The sequence below is a fragment of the Camelus bactrianus genome, chromosome X (genome assembly GCF_048773025.1).
Source record: "Camelus bactrianus isolate YW-2024 breed Bactrian camel chromosome X, ASM4877302v1, whole genome shotgun sequence".
NCBI classification, from domain to species: Eukaryota; Metazoa; Chordata; class Mammalia; order Artiodactyla; family Camelidae; genus Camelus; species Camelus bactrianus.
This window is the reverse complement of record NC_133575.1, coordinates 37,893,922-37,911,882: the sequence shown is the minus strand read 5'-3', so window position 1 is coordinate 37,911,882 and position 17,961 is coordinate 37,893,922. Positions and strand designations below refer to the sequence as shown.

Below are 17,961 nucleotides of genomic sequence, written 5' to 3'. Positions count from 1 at the left end.
AAATAAATAAATAAAACTGATTACCTCCTCCCACCAGAAAATAAAAATAAATAAAAAATAAACACGCATTAAGTTCAAATAGTATTTACTCCTAAGCTTATCACACCCTGGAAGAGTACTGATCGTTGGGATATGCCAATACCTTTTTCAAAGTCCAGATACTGTGTTCAAGATAAAAGCCATCTTTGTGTCATGTGAACATTAAAATTAGAGTATTAAATCAACATAGCTGATAATTTCTCATATCTTATGCTTTTAAATTACCAATTCTATAGTCCTAGGAGCGCAATCTGTATGTTTATCAGCACCCCCATCACTTGAATCTGTTTTAGGTATCACATTGCTTCTTATATGTATCAAAACTCATACTGAACAATGAATTCTGGGGTTGCAAAAGGGGATTTATTTTTGCACCTGTCTACAAGTCTTTGTCCACAGATTAAACAAAAACCAAACACAAGTGCTACAGAGTGTTCTGCTTGATGATCATTTTCTTCTTCCGCACATTTTCCTGCCCTGCAGCAGGTGGACCTTGACATATGGATCTGACATCCCTCCTACATCCATCTTCTTCAGGTTTTTAGCCTCCAGGATGTTTTTTTTATTGAAGTAAGTTAGAGATAAATTGGGAGTTCCAGATTCGCAGTTACTAACTACTACATATAAAATAGATAAACAATAAGGTCCTACTGTAGAGCACACGGAACTATATTCAATATTTTGTATTAACCTATAATGGAAAAGATTGTGAAAAGGAATATATGTATGTATATGTATGACTGAAACATTATGCTGTACACCAGAAATTGACACATTGTACAGTGACTATATTTCAATAAAAAATTAATAAACAAACAAAATTTTCTTTCAGATCACTAATTCTGTCTTCAGTGATGCCCAGTCTATGTATTCAGCCCTGTGTCTGCTGACTGCTCTTTTCATAGCAGCCTCTTTGTTTTGTTTTGTTTTGTTTTGTTTTTTAAGATTCTCCTTTTTTAGAGCAGCTTTAGGTTCACAGCAAAATTGAGAGGAAGATACAGAGACTTTCCAATATCCCTTGCCCCCGCACATGGCCTATTCTTATTTTATGAGTGTAGTATCATCGACGTTTAAGAAGTTTTCATACCCCTTTGATTATTTTTGTTTCCTCTCATTTTTTTCCTGTTCCATTTGTTCCTAGTCCTTCTGTTTTGTGTCACTGGTTATTCTTAACTCAATACTTTTCCCATACTTATTGAACCCCTACTATATTCCAGGCATGGGGATGCAATGGTAAAGAAATCGAAGACTCTGTCCCTGTGAAACTCACCTTGTAGTTGGGGAGACAGTACATAGAGCAATAAAGGGAAGTGATTAAGTGCTATAGTGAAAAATAAAGCAGACTATAGAGACAGAGAACTTCAGGTAGAAAGATCAAGGAAGTCATCTCTGAAGGGGTGATTGCTGAACAGAGACCAGAATGAAACACGGGAACAAACCACATACAAAGTGAACAGCAGATGCAAAGACCCTGAGGTTGCAAACGTGTTCGACTCGGATATAGAACAGAAAGGAGGCGAGTGCAGGTACAGAGTGAGTGAGGGGACAGCAGTGGGATGGGAGGTCAGAGAGGTAAGAAGGTCTAGGTCTCACAGGGCCTTGTGGGCCAGAGGCTTTATGCGGGACCGTGGACTTTATTTTTTATTCTGATGGGAGCCAGGGAGGAGTTCTGAGTATATAAGGGACATTCCTTGAGTTAGGATAGGATCCCTCTGGCTGCATTGAGGAAAAGAGACGGTAAGGGGGGCAAGGAAGGAAGCAGGGAGACTAGTGAGGGGCCTTCTGACACGGTGCAGATGGCTGCTGGGGTCCAGATGGCTGCTGGCGGTGGAGGCGGTGAGAAGAGGTTGGGTTATGGATCTACTTTAAAGGTGGAGCCAACAGGATTTCCTCAGAGATTAGCTGTGGGGATGAGAAGAAGAAAGAAGTCAAGGATGCTTTTGTGGTTTTTGACCTGAGATGCTAGGTGAATGATGGGAGAGACTGAGAGAGGAGTAGAGTTTTTGTTTTTGTTTTTGTGGTGGAAGGGCAGGCCTTGGGGGCAGTCAATCAATAGTTCCATTTTGGGGGGAGTTAACATTGAGATGCCTATTTTTTTGAGGTTTGATTTTTTGAGGGAGGTAATTAGGTCTGTCTATCTATCTACCTATCTGTCTGTCTATCATTTATTTAATGGAGCTACTGAGGATTGAACCCAGGACCTCGTGCATACTAAGCACGTGCTCTACCACTGAGCTATACCCTCTCCCCGAGATGCCTATTAAACACCCAAGTGGAAATGTTGAAGAGGCAGTTGGATTTCGAATCTGCAGAGGCCCGGGCTAGAGATGCGAATTTGGGACTAACAGTAAATACATGCTATTTAAAGGAATAAGAGTGACAGCTCTGGAGGAGCTCATACTGGCAGTTATGTGCTCTTGCCTGAAGCAACACAGGCCACTTCCACTCAGTCATGAGGAAGTACAATCCCACCATGTTCCATGGTCCTGGAAGGGAGAAAGAAATGAAAATCTGATAATTGTAGTAAACAGCAGGAATGAGCACCACAGAGAGCAAGTGGACTTGCTTTGACTTCCACAAAAGTCCATCTCCATTCCTTGTATGTAGGTGGTAGTTCCCTGAGCTCTTTTTTTCCCCACATGGCTTGATTCCATCTGCAATATCTCTCCTGGAGAATGCCTCAGAGTATCTGGTCCCTTGATGACTTTCTTGAAAAGCACCACTGACGATTTTCTTCTCAGCGTATATTTTGGGGTTGCTTTAGGGGGATTTGGGGAAGGAAGGGAGGCAGATGTGTGTGTTCATTAAACCATTTTGCTACACTCTCCCAGAAGGCTTCAAAATACAGCAAATCATGGTGGTGGGGGGGTCCTATAGCTCAGTGGTAGAGCAGGTGCTTAGCATGCACGAGGTCCTGGGTTCAATCCCCAGTACCTCCATTTAAAGATAAATAAATAAATCTAGAAATATACAAGATTGATTTTAAAAAATACAGCAAATCAGAACAAGTCGCTGCTGTGCTTCGGGCTCACTGGCCATACTTCACTTCTATGGATGCACCATGCTGCTTCTTACCCTAGATCCTTTGCTTGTGCAGCTTCCTCTGCCTGAAATGCTTCTCCCTTATACCCAACTCCCTGGGTAACTCTTCCTGGACCTTTAGTTCTCAGCATAGATACCCTTTCTCAGGGGTGATTTTCCCAAGCCCCCTCCTACCATGGGATACTTGACAACTCTGTTTGTCAAGGCTTCATTTGATTGAATACCGCCAGATGACTATCCAGAACGGTTGCTCAAGCCCAGACTCTCACCAACAGTACCTGGAGGTTCATATATCCTCACATGCCCGCCAACACTTTCTGTGATTCAGTTTTTAATTTTTGCTAATATGAAGGATGTAAGGGAATATTGCCCTTTATAAAACATTTGCACTTCTTTAATCATTAGTAAAATTGAGCATGTTTTCATATGTCTGATAACCTCATGGGTTTCCTTCTCCTTGTGTGATTTGTCTGTTCCTATCCTTTGTCCATTTTTCTTTGGGGTGCCTATCTTTTTCTTGCCAATTTCTCAAAGTCACTTTTATATTCTGGATATTTAACCTCTTGTGAGTTCAGAGGTAGCAAATATATGTTCGCTGTTATGTCTGTTAACTTTGTGTGTAGGGTCTTTCATTAAACAGAAATTGTAAACTTTTGTAGGAGGGGAGGTAATTAGGTTTATTTATTTATTTATTTAACGAGGGTAGTGGGGGTTTAACCTAGGACCTCATGCCTGCTAAGCATGTGCTCTACCACTGAGCTATACCCTCCCTCCTTGTAAATGTTGATTGTATATTTCAATTAGCATTCTTCCTTGTGATTTGTGCTTTTGAAGTTTTGTTCAAGGAGCCCCTCCCCATCACTAGGTCACACAGTGTATTTTTTTTCTGTTAATTTATGGTGTTTCCTTTTACATGACAATCTAACCATCTGGAGTTATTGTTTGTATATGGTGTGAGGTAGGGCTCTTACTTATTTTCCTCCAGTTTTCCAAACACCTTTCTGGCCTTAGAACACATTCTAATACCTGGTAAGTAAAATCCACCTTCTTTATTTCTTTTTCAGAATTGATTTAGCTATTCACAGATCTTTATTCTTTTATAAAGATGTTTATTTATTTATTGAGACATATAATCTACATACCATAAAGTTCATCATTTTAAAGTGTACAATTCAATGGTTTTTAGTATATTCACTAAGTTGGGCAGCCATCACCACTGTCTAACACCAGAATATTTTCATTGCCTCAGAAAGAAACTCTGTACCTATTTGCAATCACCCCCCATTCCATTCCCTTCTCCCCTCAGGCCCTGGCAACCACTAATCAACTTTCTATCTCTATGGATTTACCTATTCTGAGCATTTCACATAAATGGAATTATGCAATATGTGGCTTTTTGTGTCTTGCTTTTTTCTTTTTTTAATTGAAGTATAGTTGATTTACAATGTTGTGTTAGTTTCTGGTGTACAGCATAGTGATTCAGTTGTATGTGTGTGTATATATACATATATATATATTCTTTTTCAGATTATTTTCCATTATAAGTTATTATTAGAAATTGAATATAGTTCCCTGTGCTAGACAGTAGGTCCTTGTTTATCAATTTCATGTATAGTAGTGTGTACATGTTAATCCCGAACTCCTAATTTATCCCTCTCTTGCCCCCCTTTCTCCTTTGGTAACCAGAGTTTGTTTTCTATGTCTGTGAGTCTATTTCTAGTTTGTAAATAAGTTCATTTGTATCTTTTTTTTTAGATCCCACATGTAAATGATCTCATATGATATTTGTCTTTTCTTTTTAAATATACTACAGCTTCTCATTTTTTAATAGTCATTTTACAATGTTGTATCAAATTCCAGTGTAGAGCACAATTTTTCAGTTATACATGAACATAGATATATTCATTGTCACATTTTTTTTTCTCTGTGAGCTACCACAAGATCTTATATATATTTCCCTGTGCTATACAGTATAATCTTGTTTATTTATTCTACATTTTAAAATCTCAGTCTGTCCCTTCCCACCCCTCTGCCCCCTTGATAACCACAAGTTTGTATTCTATGTCTATGAGTCTGTTTCTGTTTTGTATTTATGTTTTTTTTAGATTCCACGTATGAGTGATTTCATATGGTATTTTTCTTTCTCTTTCTTGCTTACTTCGCTTAGAATGACATTCTCCAGGAACATCCATGTTGCTGCAAATGGCGTTATGTTGTCGGTTTTTGTGGCTGAATGATATCATATAATATTTGTCTTTGTTTGATTTACTTCACTTAGTGTGATCATCTCTAGGTCCACTGGCTCCTTTCACTTAGAATATTTTCAAGTTTTATTTATATTGCATCATGTATCAGTATTTAATTTGTTTTATGAATGAGTAATATTCTATTGTATGAATATACCTCATTTTGTCTGTTCATTCATCAGTTGATAGACATTTGAGTTGTTTCTATTTTGGGGCTACTATGAAAAGTGCTACTTTTAACTTTCATGTACAAGTTTTGTGTGGACTCTTTATATACATTTAAAAATAAGTTTTATTGATTTTTTTAAATAGTCAGCTGAGATTTAAATTGAGATCGTATTGAAATTATATATTAATTTGGAGATCATTGAAACACTTATAACGTGAAATAGTCTCATCCAAGAGCATAAAACGTATCTTCATTTATTCATTTATTCAGATCACCTTTTATAACTTTAAACGAAGTTTAATATTTTCTCTATAGAAGAACTTATTATCGCATTTATGCTAGTTTTCTATTGCTGTATGACAAACTCCTCGGCTTAAAAGAACATACTTACAGCATTATATCACAGTTTCTGTGGGTCAGGAGTCAGGGTTCTTAATGGGTTCTCTGCTTAGGATCTCACAAAGCTGAAATGAAAGTGTTGACTAAGGCTGTTGCTTGACTGGGGAAGGATCTGTTTCCAAGCTCACTCCGGTTGTCGGCAGAATCCAATTCCTTATGGTCGTAGAACTGAGGATTTCAATTTCTTGCTGGCTCTCAGCTGGAGGCCACCCTCAGCTCCTAAAGACCACCTTCTGTTCCTTGCCATGTGAGGTTCCCCAAAGTGGCCACTTGCTTCCTTAAAGCCAGCAGGGGAGTAGGAGTTGCCTCACAAGTTGACCATTTCAACCTCATTTTTAACATAATTATGTATATGTAATTACTTGTATCTGATCACCTTTGGACATGCACACAACACACTCAGAGGAAGGGGATTACACAAGGATTACAAAAGGCAAAGATCATGGAAGCCATCTTAATTGTGTGTCCATTACACCATGCTTGAGTATATAATCTTCAGATCCTTAAGGGGATGTGTATGAGGATTTTCATTGTAAAGTTGTTGTTTGTAATACTGAAGAGATAGAGGCAGTTAGAATCAATAGATTAGATATATTCCCAGCAACATAAATCAATATTTCTTTTTTTCACTTTTAATTTATGCTATTTTACCATACTTTGCTTTAATTCCAAAATGAAAATATCTTTTTTTTTTTCATCTGGTAATAATAGTAATACATATTCATTGAAACTTTGTTTTTCAGACAGCAGAGAAAAGTGTAAAGGAGAAAGTGATAAACCATTAGTTATCTTCCCTGGTCTCCAGAAATAATCACTGACATGCCCTTCCCAACATTTTCTTCCCCTATGGATACACAAATTTTACCAAAATTTTATTTCCTTTCATGTATCGTTTTAAGTGGCTTGAAATCCTTTTGGAACAATATATGAGTAAAATCAATCTATCTATGTATTTATTGAAAAACAAGTAGATATAGGCAGCAAAATAAAGACAGAGACAGGAGGAGGGTTGTAGAGATGAAAGGAGAGAAAGAATCAGGCAGGGAGAGACAGATGGGAGTGGAAGACAGAGCTGTGGGTGCATAAGTTCGAAAGAGAAACAGAGCTATGGAGAAAGGAAGATACTGGCAGAGACAAGGAGAGGATAGAAATGAACTTTTATTGAGCTCCTACTGAATGTCATTCTTATTAAACCTTCAAAGCCACTCTGGGGGTCAGTTACTATTAATCCCTTTATGCAGCTAAAGGGCTGCGCTTAAGAATGGTGAACTGGCCTATGCACAGTCACACCACCTGGATTGAACCCATCATCCTGTAAAGGCCCTGGTCCATAGACCATCCGTAACTGTTTATCCAATAAACAAAGTCATACATCTCCGCGAGGAAGGAGAGGTGGGGACCAGGCCCGCATTCCACTCCACTGAGTCAATTCTTTTCTGCCTGTCTGCTGTGGAGACAGCAAGGTCTGTTGCCCTGGCAACTGCCCTCCGACTGCCATGGCAACCGCCATCGAAGGCTCCAGCTCTCCACCTTGCCCCTTGGGCATCTCCATGGCGACGGGCGGGATGGAGGGGCTGCAGGAGTTCCAAGGTTGCGCCTGCGTAGAGTGGAGGAAGGGGGTGAGCAGGGGAGGGCAGGGTTCCCTGTCGTGCGCAGCCGCAGAGCATCTCAGCTCTGCCCGCTAGCCCAGGCGCTGCGCACTTGCCAGCCAGTCCGCCCGTCCGGAGCCCGGCTCGCTGGGGCAGCATGGCGGGGTCGCCGCTGCTCCGCGGGCCGCGGGCCGGGGGCGCCGGCCTTTTGGTTCTGCTGCTGTTGGGCTGGCTTGGGCCACCTCCCGCGCTCTGCTCTCGGCCGGTAAAGGTGCGACTCGGGTTAGGCGCTGGGTGGGGGTGGGGAGGAGGATGCTACCCGCAAAGGTCGGTGCCCGGCCACTGGCCGCTCATCCTCGCTGGCCTCAGCTCCTAGGACGTGTGGAGAGATTGGCCAGGGTGGCCCGAGGACCAGCCGCCAGTCCGTGTCCAGGCCATGCCAGGCTCTTGGGTGTGCGGGTGGCAGTGTCAGGGGCTCGTCCGGCAGCTGCGCCCTGCCCATCCCTCGGCACCCAGCGCTGGGCCGGGCCTCGCCCCCCCCCCCACCCCCCGCGGTCTGTGGCGCTGTCCATGGGACTAGGGCGCTTTAAGGCAGGGAGTGTGGCTATCTGTATGTGCGCACGTGATGGGATGACAGAGGCGTGAGGGTGTGCTGTCTGTCCCTGTGTGTGTCCTTTGATGTAAGCGCTTCCAAGCGTCCATAGAAAGATGTCATTGTGGGTCCGGGTGTGCAGTGTGTGATGCTGGGCGTGCTTCTGAGTGTGACTTTTCTCAGTGACATCGTGTGTTTGTGAATCCTATGGTGATGGCGTGACTTATGGGCGTGTCTTTCTGTGTGTTTGTATGTGTGATTTCGTTTTTGTCTAGGAGGGAGTGGTCTTTGCATCCCCGAGCGCGCATCCCATTTTGGTTCTGTTGAACTGAGGGACTAGGATTTTGTATGTGTGTTCATGAGGCTGTTCCTCCCTGTTTCTTTGTGGAGCTGTGTCATTCTGGGGAGAGGAGCCATGATGTCTCTCTCTGCTGCATTATGTCTTTAAGGGTGGTGCGTGCTCTTGCGTCTGGATGGCTTGACGATTGTAACTGCATGAGCGGCCCTGTGCGTGAACATGTGCAGGTCGTTGAGTGTGAATGTGGCAGTGTTGGGTTGCATATGTGACATCTTAAGGCCTGTCAGTCCATATGAGTGTGTGTGAGGCTGTGATTGATGTGTGTGATTCCCCGGGGTTTGAGGGGTGGTTGGTGTCAAGGGCATTTGGAGCATATCCTCCTCTAATGAAGAGTTCAAGGCTGTTTGTGTCAAGGATGGGTTTTTAAAAAAATTAAATAATACCCATATGACATAATATATTTAAATACGTATGTACAACGTAAGGCATAATGATAAAATAATCAACCCGTATGTGTACCCATAACTCAGCTTAAAAAATTGAGCATGACCAATAGTTAGACGACCCTCGGTGCCCCTCCCCACGACAGCCCCTCTCCTCAGTCATTATCCTGTATTTTCTGTTCATTATCCCCCTTTTTTTTTTTTGCAGCTTATCACATATGTATCTCTAAACAATATCTTCTCTAGTTTTTCCTCACAGAAATGGAATCATACTGGGCGTCTGGCTCCTAGTAGTCACTAGGGGTCACTAGGAAGTCATCGGGGTGTCTGGTAGTCGCAGACAGTCTGCAGTGGAATTCTGCGATTTTTTCTTTCATTTTTTTTTTCTTTTGCTCTACATTGGTTGTGAGTTTCATCCACATTGAAGTATGTGGCTGTAATACATTTCTTTTTATAGCTGCATAGTATTTTGTCTGATGAGTGTATCACCAGCATATGAGTATGTCATGGTTTATAGATGCATTCTCAGTACATCAGTCCACATTTGTGTTGTTTCCAGGCTTTTTTTTTTCTTTTTTCCCTCTCGCTTCACTTTTATGAATAGTGCTGCTGCAATTTTTCATGAATTTGTGTCCAGTAGTATATGTGCAAAAGCTACTCTGGGGTGTAACACCCCAGGAGTGGGGCTTAGGATATATGCATCTTTTTAGGCATTGCCAAATTGTTCTTCAAAGTTATTTTGGCACTTGAATTCCCAGCAGCAGTGTCTGAGAGCTTCTGTTTTGTTGTTTTTTTTCCTACATCTATGTCAGCATTCAACATTATCAGACTTTTAAATTTTGGCAGTCTTTGGACGTATTTTGCATAGTGTATCTTACTGGCCTAGTGTATCTAACTTGCATTTTCTTGATTTCTAATGAGGTTCATTATTTTTCATATGTTTAGTAACTGTTTTGGTTCTGTTTTTGTGAAATACTTGATCATCAATTTTGCACATTTTTGTATTAGTTTGGTTTTCCCTTACTGCTATTTAGGCAATCTGTATATATTGGACACTAATCTTTTTTGTTTGTTTTTTTGGGGCGAGGAGGTAGTTAGGTTTATTTATTTATTTATTATGGAGGTGCTGGGGATTGAACCAGGACCTCGTGCATGCTAAGCATGCTCTTTACCACTGAGCTATATCCTCCCCCCGGACACTAATCTTTTATTGACTATTTGTGTTATAGGTATCTTCTCTCACTCTGGTTTTACTTTTCATTCTTTTTACAGTGTCTTGGGATAAAAAGAAATTCTTAACTTGAATGTAGTCAAATTTAGTTCTCTTTTCCTTTCCATTATCTTCCAATTTGGATCACTTGTTCCTGCACGATTTACTGAAGGAGTTGGTCCTGTCCCCACTGCTCTGCAGTGTCTCCTCTGTCATAGCATATGTCAATATGTTTATATCTGTTTCCAAGCTCTGTTCAATCCTATTAGTTCCTTCTGCTGTATTGAATCTGCCATTTAACTTGCCCCTTTAATTTTTAATTTCATTTAAAATATTTTTCTAGGTGTTCTAGAGGTTTCTTTTTCAAATCTTCATGATCGTTTTAATGGTCTTTCATCCCTTTCTCATATTTTTGATATGCTCTTTTATTTATTTAAACTTATTGAAATTGTTTCATAACTGCCTGAACTGAAAATTAGTCATTGGGCAATTTATTTTACAGATAGACTTGCACACATGCCAAATGATATATGAACAAGGTTGTTCACTCCAATATTATTTATAAGAATAGCAAAAGAAACATCTGTTGAAGACTGGTTAAGTAAACTATTGTACATCCGTATCAAAGGGATTCAGTGCAGAAGGAAGGAAGGGAGAGAGAGAGAGAAAGGATGCTTTTAAGGTACTGATGTAGGTATAGATTCCAAAAAGCAAGGTGCGGAACAGTCCACTACCTTTTGGATAAAACAAATGGACAATAGGAAGCTATAAAATGCAAGCACAGGTTCCCATTGTCCACAGCATTAATATAGAAGAAACTACAGCTGTCATCTACCATCGCCACTCCTATAAGGAAACCTGGTCTTCAGCAGCCCCTGGGCAAGTTCTGAGTCACTAGGAAATAGTTGTGGGTGGGGAATCTAGGGGTCTTTGGTGGTCCTAAGTGTGTCTGGAGATACTTCGGGCTCTCCATTGGCCTTAGGGGTGTCTGAAGATATTTGAGGGACCATATGCCTTTGGTAGCATCTGGGGATATTTGAGGTCCATGGAGCCACCCGCGTTGGGGGTCCCTGGCCTGACAGATGATGACGACTTCTCCTTCCCACCACGTCGTCTTTCCGCAGGAACCACGCAGCCTGGGCGCAGCCTCGCCGCCCTTGGCGGAGGCCGGTGCTCCCCGGCGTTTCCGGCGGGCAGCGCCCCGGGGAGAGGCGGCGGGGGCTGTGCAGGAGCTGGCGCGGGCGCTGGCGCACCTGCTGGAGGCCGAACGGCAGGAGCGGGCGCGGGCCGAGGCGCAGGAGGCCGAGGATCAGCAGGCGCGCGTCCTGGCGCAGCTGCTGCGCGTCTGGAGCGCACCCCGCACCAACGACCCTTCCCTGGGCCTGGAAGATGACCCCGACGCCCCCGCCGCGCAGCTCGCCCGCGCCCTGCTCCGTGCCCGCCTAGACCCCGCTGCCCTCGCAGCCCAGCTTGTTCCCGCCCCTGCCCCCGCCGCAGCGCTCAGACCCCGGCCCCCAGTCTACGACGACGGCCCCACGGGCCTGGATGTGGAGGACGCCGGCGACGACGCGCCGGACGTGGACCCCGAGCTCCTGAGGTACCCCTGCAAGAGGGGGGCGGGGGCGGGCGCCAGCATCCTGGGAGGAGGGCGAGGAGCTGCGGGGGGGCTGCTTCAGGAGGTGGAGGTGCGAACACCTGGGTCCTGCGACCCTAGGAGGGACTTTGGTCCTGGACCCAGAGTGTGGGGGCAGAGATGCCTGGCCGGGAGGACGAGTGGGAGGCGGGGAAACTAGTTTCAGGAATGGGAGGCGGGGACCTTCATCTCCTGAAAGCAGTGGGACGCCTGGGTGGGAAGGAGGCTGCCAGGTTCCCAGGCTGTAAGCGGTTGCGCGCCACCTAGGTCCTAGGGCCGGGGCGTTTTCACTGCATTCTGCTGTGCTCCCCTGCAGGTATTTGTTGGGGCGGATCCTCACGGGAAGCGCGGACTCCGAGGCTGTGGCTGCCCCGCGTCGCCTCCGCCGTGCCGCGGACCAGGATCTGGGTCCTGAGGTGCCCCCTGAGGGCGTGCTGGGGGCTCTGCTGCGCGTAAAGCGCCTGGAGACCCCCGCACCCCAGGCGCCCGCGCGCCGCCTCTTGCCCTGAGCACCACCTGGATCCTGCGCACCCTCCCGCCCAGGACCGCCCGACCCCTGACACCCCGACTGCTCCTCCCGCACGTCGAGAGCGGCTTATCCCGCCAGCCACTGTTGCTGCCCTCGAACCCCAAGATCCCCACCCCCACAATAAATATGATCTGAAGCAGCTACCTGTTTGTTTGAGTGGCGGTGTCGGGGCGGGGTGGTGGGGTGGTGGTGGACTGGGTGGTGCTGGCTGCCCTTAGATGAGGGAAGAGAGTCTCTGCCCTTGATCCCCCACTTTTGAGACAACCCCCCTCCCAGCCTGTGCCTCTCCTCACTGGGGAGGTATCCATATGTAGAATGGCAGTGCCTACACAGATTCTGTGCCCCGTTTCTAGGCCTCCTTTAGGAATGAAGAGCCCAAAAGCCTTTGAGGCGACTTTCAGGGCTTGCTGCAGCATCTTCCGAGGGTCCATCCTCCTAAGGACCAACTAGGTGGTCAAGGGGAGGCTGTTAATGAGGCATGAGAGTAGCGCTTGGACTTGGGCCCGCATGTCCATAGCCACATCCGAAGGCCCCCTGAGATGGGGAGGGGCTACTGACCGGAAGCGAAAGGGAGCGGGCTGCAGGCTGCAGGCTGCAGGCTGCTCTCCCAACCTGGTCACCTCCTGGCAAGGTAAGAGGAGGATAAGATGTATTTTATGTTTGTCAGCTTGATATATGTTTAAGTATTTAGCTATATAATATGGAGGCCACTCTATCGGTACTCTTACCCTAGCCCTGAAGATTATCAGTTGGTGTGGTGGTAAATGGCTTGTGGTCATGGCCTTTCCACTGGCAATTCCATCTGCCCCCTTGTTATCTCCAAGTTTTTCCTCAAATGTCACCTATTTAGTAAGGCTTTCCTTGGCCTCTCTGTCACTGAATTACTTCACCTGCCTTTAATACAAAGTCTTATATATATCTATAAGGGCAGGAATTTGTAGTGTCTTGCTTGACTCTACATCTTTTGTGCCCCAAACAGGACCTTGCACACTGTGGGTTCCCTCACATTTCCTGAATGAAAGAATTCTCACAATTTAAGTAACATTCTCTCCAGTCTCATTCCCACCCACATAACACTAGGCATGGAGGCAGCTTTGAAACTTGAGAACACCATTTATTTAAGTTTGCACAAAATCTCTCAACTTGACATAACATAACCAACACACTACACCCCACATTGTCAAAAAGCCCATCACCAAATGAAAACCTCTCCAGGAGAGGGTCCATCTATCCCCAGTACACCAACAGTGTCCCACACAGCTACTTGCTCTGGGAGTCTCATGTGAAGGAACCACCACCCTGGTTTGGGAGAGGGTCCACTTTTCTAGACCAAAATCTTCAGGCCACAGAGCAGCCACAGCGGCACATGGCCTTCTGGTGCCGGGCTTTATCCCCACCTGGCCCTGTCATGGCCTCCTTTGCCATGGCCTCCCGGACTCTTTGGATCTCATGGATGAGCAGGGAAAAGGCCTCCTCCACGCCTTGGCGTGTCTTGGCTGAGGTCTCCACGAAAGGGGCCCCCCAGCTCTTTGCGAGGGCTGCAGCAGCGGCACGAGCATCTCCGGTGGTGGTCACCAGGTCACACTTGTTGCCCACAAGGACGAGGGGCTGGGTGTGGTGAGGGCCCCAGGTGGCCCGCATCTGCTGCAGCTGGGCTAGAGACGAGGGGTCATCGAGGGCGAAGACACCCAGCACACCATCCCCAATCGCCACACACTGGTCACGCAGGGCCCGATGAGTGGCCTGCCCTGCCGTATCCAGCACGTTCAGAATGCAGCCTCCGTGGTCCAGGGCCATCTCCTTCCAGTAGGAATCCTGGATCGTGGGGTCGTGGTCTTCCACGAAACACTGGTGGTTCAGCTGGATGGTCAGCGCGCTCTTGCCCACACCGCTTGCGCCTACCACCACTGCCTTGTACTCGGGCAGCTTTTTGCCAACACCCCTGGAGGGTGCCCGAGCCCTGTGGCTCTGCTCCTGGGAGCTGGGGCTCCATGTGCCCAGGCCCAGATCAAACATGCTCGGCTTTGTTGGCAGCGCCATGCCCCCAGTGGGCAGCTCAGGGAAGAGATGTGGATGGCAGGCCTGCAAGCAGGAAGACAAGAAAGACAGCAGGGGTGAGGTGGGGCAGGTTAGGTGAGACCATTTAGTGGCAAAGGGACTGCTGGGTGTCATTGAATCAACCTTTATTGAGTGTGTAGTGTGTGCTAATCACCTAAAATACTATTATTTATGTTGCTTATTCTCTCATTCCCTTTTCCAACATAAACTGTGTGAAGGCAGGGACTTTTTAAAAAATATGTTTTGACAGAAATAGAGTCACAGACATAGAATATAAACTTGTGGTTGCCAAGGGGGCGGGGGGTAGGAAGAGATAGACTGGGATTTCAAAATTGTAGAATAAACACAAGATTATACTGTATAGCACAGGGAAATATATACAAGATCTTGTGGTAGCTCACAGAGAAAAAAATGCGACAATGAAAATATATATGTTCATGTATAACTGAAAAATTGTGCTCTACACTGGAATTTGACACAACATTGTAAAATGATTATAAATCAATAAAAATGTTTAAAAAAATAAAAAATGTTTTGAGGAGTTATTTATGTAGGCTTTTTTTTTTTTTTGTGGAGGAGGGAGGTAATTAGGTTTATTTATTTATTTTTAGGGGAGGTACTGGGGATTGAACCCAAGACCTCCTGCATGCTAAGCATACGCTCTACCACTTGACCTATACCCTACCGCCCCCTCCCCGAGCAGGGATTTTTAAAAACAGCTTTATTAATTTATATACTGTAAAGTTAATCTAGCCAAGGTGTACAATTCAATGCTTTTTAGTTCCTTCATGGAGTTGTGTGACAATCTCCATAATCTAATTTTAGAACATTTCCATCACTCGGAAAAGAAACCCCCCCTCCACTAGCAGTCTCTCCCCATTCCGGAGGGAGGGCAGGGATTCCGTCAGTTTTGATTTCAGATTGTGTCACTGTTGGATCCCAGCCCTGCACGGTGCCAGTCATAGTTTATCCTGAGCAACATTCCTGGCCCCAGGGAGTTTATGTTCTAAAAGGTGGGGACAATAAACCAAATCCGTAAGCAAATTATGAGGTCTGTTAGCCATTATCATTGCAATTTAGTCTTTATTACTCATGCAACACACAGCTATTGAGAACCTACTGTGTGGCAAGGACAAAGAGATGGGGAAAAAAATAAGATAACAAACCCCGTCTCTCAGGAACGTGACATTCTAGTCAGGAAGACGGACAGACGGACGGACAACAGCAAAGTTTCAGCAGTAGGTGATAAGCCTTGGGAGGTGCTGGGTTAACGTTAGGCATTTCTATTATAATTTAATTTTCTTTCATTAATTGGAGGATCTTCCCGCTCGCCAGGCATTGTGATGGGTGCGGGTGGGGGGCGGGGATAGGGCCCGAGAACAAAATAGACTAAAGTCCCTGCCCTTGGGGGGATTAGATTCTGGAAGTGAGAAAGAGACAATAAACAAGATAAGCAAGTAAATTACCATGTAGTTAGAAGAGGATGGGCACCCAGCAGGTGCTCAATTAGTGTGCACTATTAATAGCAAGTCACCATTAACGCATTCAATACACATCCTGGTCTCGGTTCGGTGTGTGGCCTCAGGAAATGCATCATAATAGCCGAGGTCCTAGTCTCCCGGGAAGCCCTGGGGCAGTGGCATCTGGGGTGGCGAGGGGAGGGGGGAGGTGTCCATGGAGGGTTCGGCCGAGTTTGGGATCTGGGGTCAGAGTTGGGGGGCCGGGTCCCAGGTGGGGATGTTGCCCATGCTGGCCCAGAAAGGAGGGGGCCGCGATGGGGAGATGTGAGCTGGGGACAGAGCTCAGGCGTTGCGCCCTGTTTGGGGGCATAAGATGTGGCTGTGAGGACAGCCTGGGTGAGAGGGAGGCACCTGCAGGAGAGGTGGGACTTGGGGACATTCTGAGACGGGCCTGACTGGGTGGCTGAGGGACCGGAGGGTGGGGAGGGGTCCGGACGGCGGGAGACGTGAGGCGCCCTGACCCGGGGCCGGGATGGGCCGGGCCGGGCCGGGTACGGGGCCCTGGCTCTGGGCGCCAGCGGCCGGGAACCAAGAGCCCACCCGCGCAGTGGCGGGGACCGGCCCTGGGTCACACAGCCCATTGCCAGGTGGCACGGGAACTGCGGGGCCAAGTGCTCGCGGAGCATCGCCGGGAGCCCCTTCCCCACGGCCCGGGTCGGGTCGCCCGGACCCAGTCCCTGGTGTCGCTTCCCTGACCTCAGGGAAGCCCACCCCGAGAGTGGCCTCTTCCACCCCGTCCAGGGTCGGCCCGGACCCCGCACCACGTCGGTCACGCATCCCCTGACTAAGCCCGGGTGGCTGGCTGGCGGGGAGGGGGGACCCGAGTTTCACCCTGAAACCGAGACCCGGTGCTCGGCCCAAGCCTCCCTGCCCGGCGCCCACACCCTCGCCCAGGCGGGTTCTTATAATGGCGGCCCTCGGGGGCGGGAAGAGGATGGTGGTCCCCGAGGCAGGGAGGCGGCGAGGGAGGGGTCCCCTCACTCACGACCTAGGCCGCACTCCCACAACCCTGAGTGGAAAGTCGAGGCCGGGGCTGGGGGCCCGGGAGGCCCAGCTCACCTCTGTCCCGGGAAGGCTGGTGTCGCTGGGACCCGAACTCGCCGCCGCTCTGACAGGACTGACAGGGGAGGAGATGCTCGCACCTCTTCCCGGCGGAGGACTGCTGAGGGGGAGGGAGTGCGCATGCGCGGCGGGCTGCCCTCAGGCCCCTCAGGCGGGCGCACCCCCGCCCCCAGGTGAGCGCCGGGTCACCGCCCGCCCTCCAGTGTGCGCCAGGTGGTCTCGCGGTGCGTCGTGAGCACGGACTCCTCTGTGTGCCCCCTGCATCCTGCTGCACTTCTTCCTTACCTTGCCCCCATCTGGGACGGGATTTCGTGTTTTTAGTGTGTGGAGGATGTCAGATTTTTGACCTGAGTGTCCAGACTTTGTGAAACGTTTGGCGAGGGCCTCTGAGGCCCCGGAGTTTGCACTGCCTCAAGCGGGCTTTTTGGTAGCTCGGGAGAGGGTTGTATCCATTCCTGGAGGGAGAGAGTTGCTAAGAATTACTCTGTAAAGGCAGAAAAGAACCTGATTTGAGGTGGATGCGTCTCAAGCTAAAACATTTCTTAAGACTCCCTTGCAGCTATGACAGTCATGTGACACAGTTCTGACTAATGAAATGTAAGCAGGGGTTGTAGGGCAGGGACATCCAGAATGCTCCTTCACAGGAGGATGACTGAGCTGGCCAGCAGCCTCCTTCCCTTTCCCCAGTCCCCCAGTCTTGATTGGGTGGGGCTCTGGTAGTCATCTTGGGGTGATAGGGTAGCCATGAAGAAAAGTCCAGGAAACCTCAGCCCAGGCTCCTTTGAGTTGCCAAAGTAATTCTTATTATGTGGGAGAAATAAAACCCCCAAATTATCCTCCAATTCCCCACCCTTGCTCAACAGTAGGCACTTCCCCCAGGAAGCTACCCGTGACCACCAAATCTAAGTATGTTAAACCTGGACCCTTGTCCCTCCACTCCCCAATCAAGACAGCCAGATGGGGAGACTGAGGCCTAGTGACGACACTTTGTGGTAGTTTTCTTGCCTTCCCAGCCCAGAATGTAGCTGGGACTGGCTGTGAGTTTCCTATTTGTAAAGCAGGCACTCATTTTCTCACAAGATTCCACCATTTACTCTCTTATGGAGCCAAATTGCTTACTCTATTTCCAGTT

General features: G+C 47.1%; 2 protein-coding genes and 1 non-coding gene across 5 annotated transcripts; 1 reads left to right on the top strand and 2 right to left on the bottom strand.

The window, feature by feature from the left end:
• Positions 1-336: 336 nt before the first annotated feature.
• Positions 337-465, bottom strand: LOC123612176 (small nucleolar RNA SNORA40). Its single transcript, XR_006719389.1, has one exon. It is a non-coding gene; the product is annotated as a small nucleolar RNA SNORA40 (small nucleolar RNA).
• A 7,087-nt stretch (positions 466-7,552) lies between these two features.
• Positions 7,553-12,328, top strand: PCSK1N (proprotein convertase subtilisin/kexin type 1 inhibitor). Its single transcript, XM_074359676.1, has 3 exons — positions 7,553-7,755; positions 11,152-11,624; positions 11,977-12,328. Exons 1-3 carry the CDS (start codon positions 7,642-7,644, stop codon positions 12,167-12,169), a joined length of 780 nt encoding a protein of 259 aa, XP_074215777.1. The 5' UTR covers positions 7,553-7,641; the 3' UTR covers positions 12,170-12,328.
• Positions 12,329-12,961: 633 nt separating this feature from the next.
• ERAS (ES cell expressed Ras) lies at positions 12,962-17,949 on the bottom strand. Of its 3 annotated transcripts, none has more exons than XM_010968134.3 (3): positions 16,827-17,949; positions 15,714-15,890; positions 12,962-14,271 (listed from the first exon to the last, which is right to left on the bottom strand). In XM_010968134.3, the coding sequence occupies exons 2-3, from the start codon at positions 15,714-15,716 to the stop codon at positions 13,528-13,530; spliced, it is 747 nt and encodes a 248-aa protein (XP_010966436.2). In that variant the 5' UTR covers positions 15,717-15,890; positions 16,827-17,949; the 3' UTR covers positions 12,962-13,527. The 3 variants fall into 3 exon arrangements, with proteins under 3 accessions (XP_010966436.2, XP_074215776.1, XP_045361103.1); XM_074359675.1 differs by lacking the exon at positions 15,714-15,890 and having other exon boundaries at positions 16,827-16,929; positions 17,115-17,949; XM_045505147.2 differs by lacking the exon at positions 15,714-15,890 and having other exon boundaries at positions 16,827-16,884; positions 17,115-17,949.
• Positions 17,950-17,961: the final 12 nt, after the last annotated feature.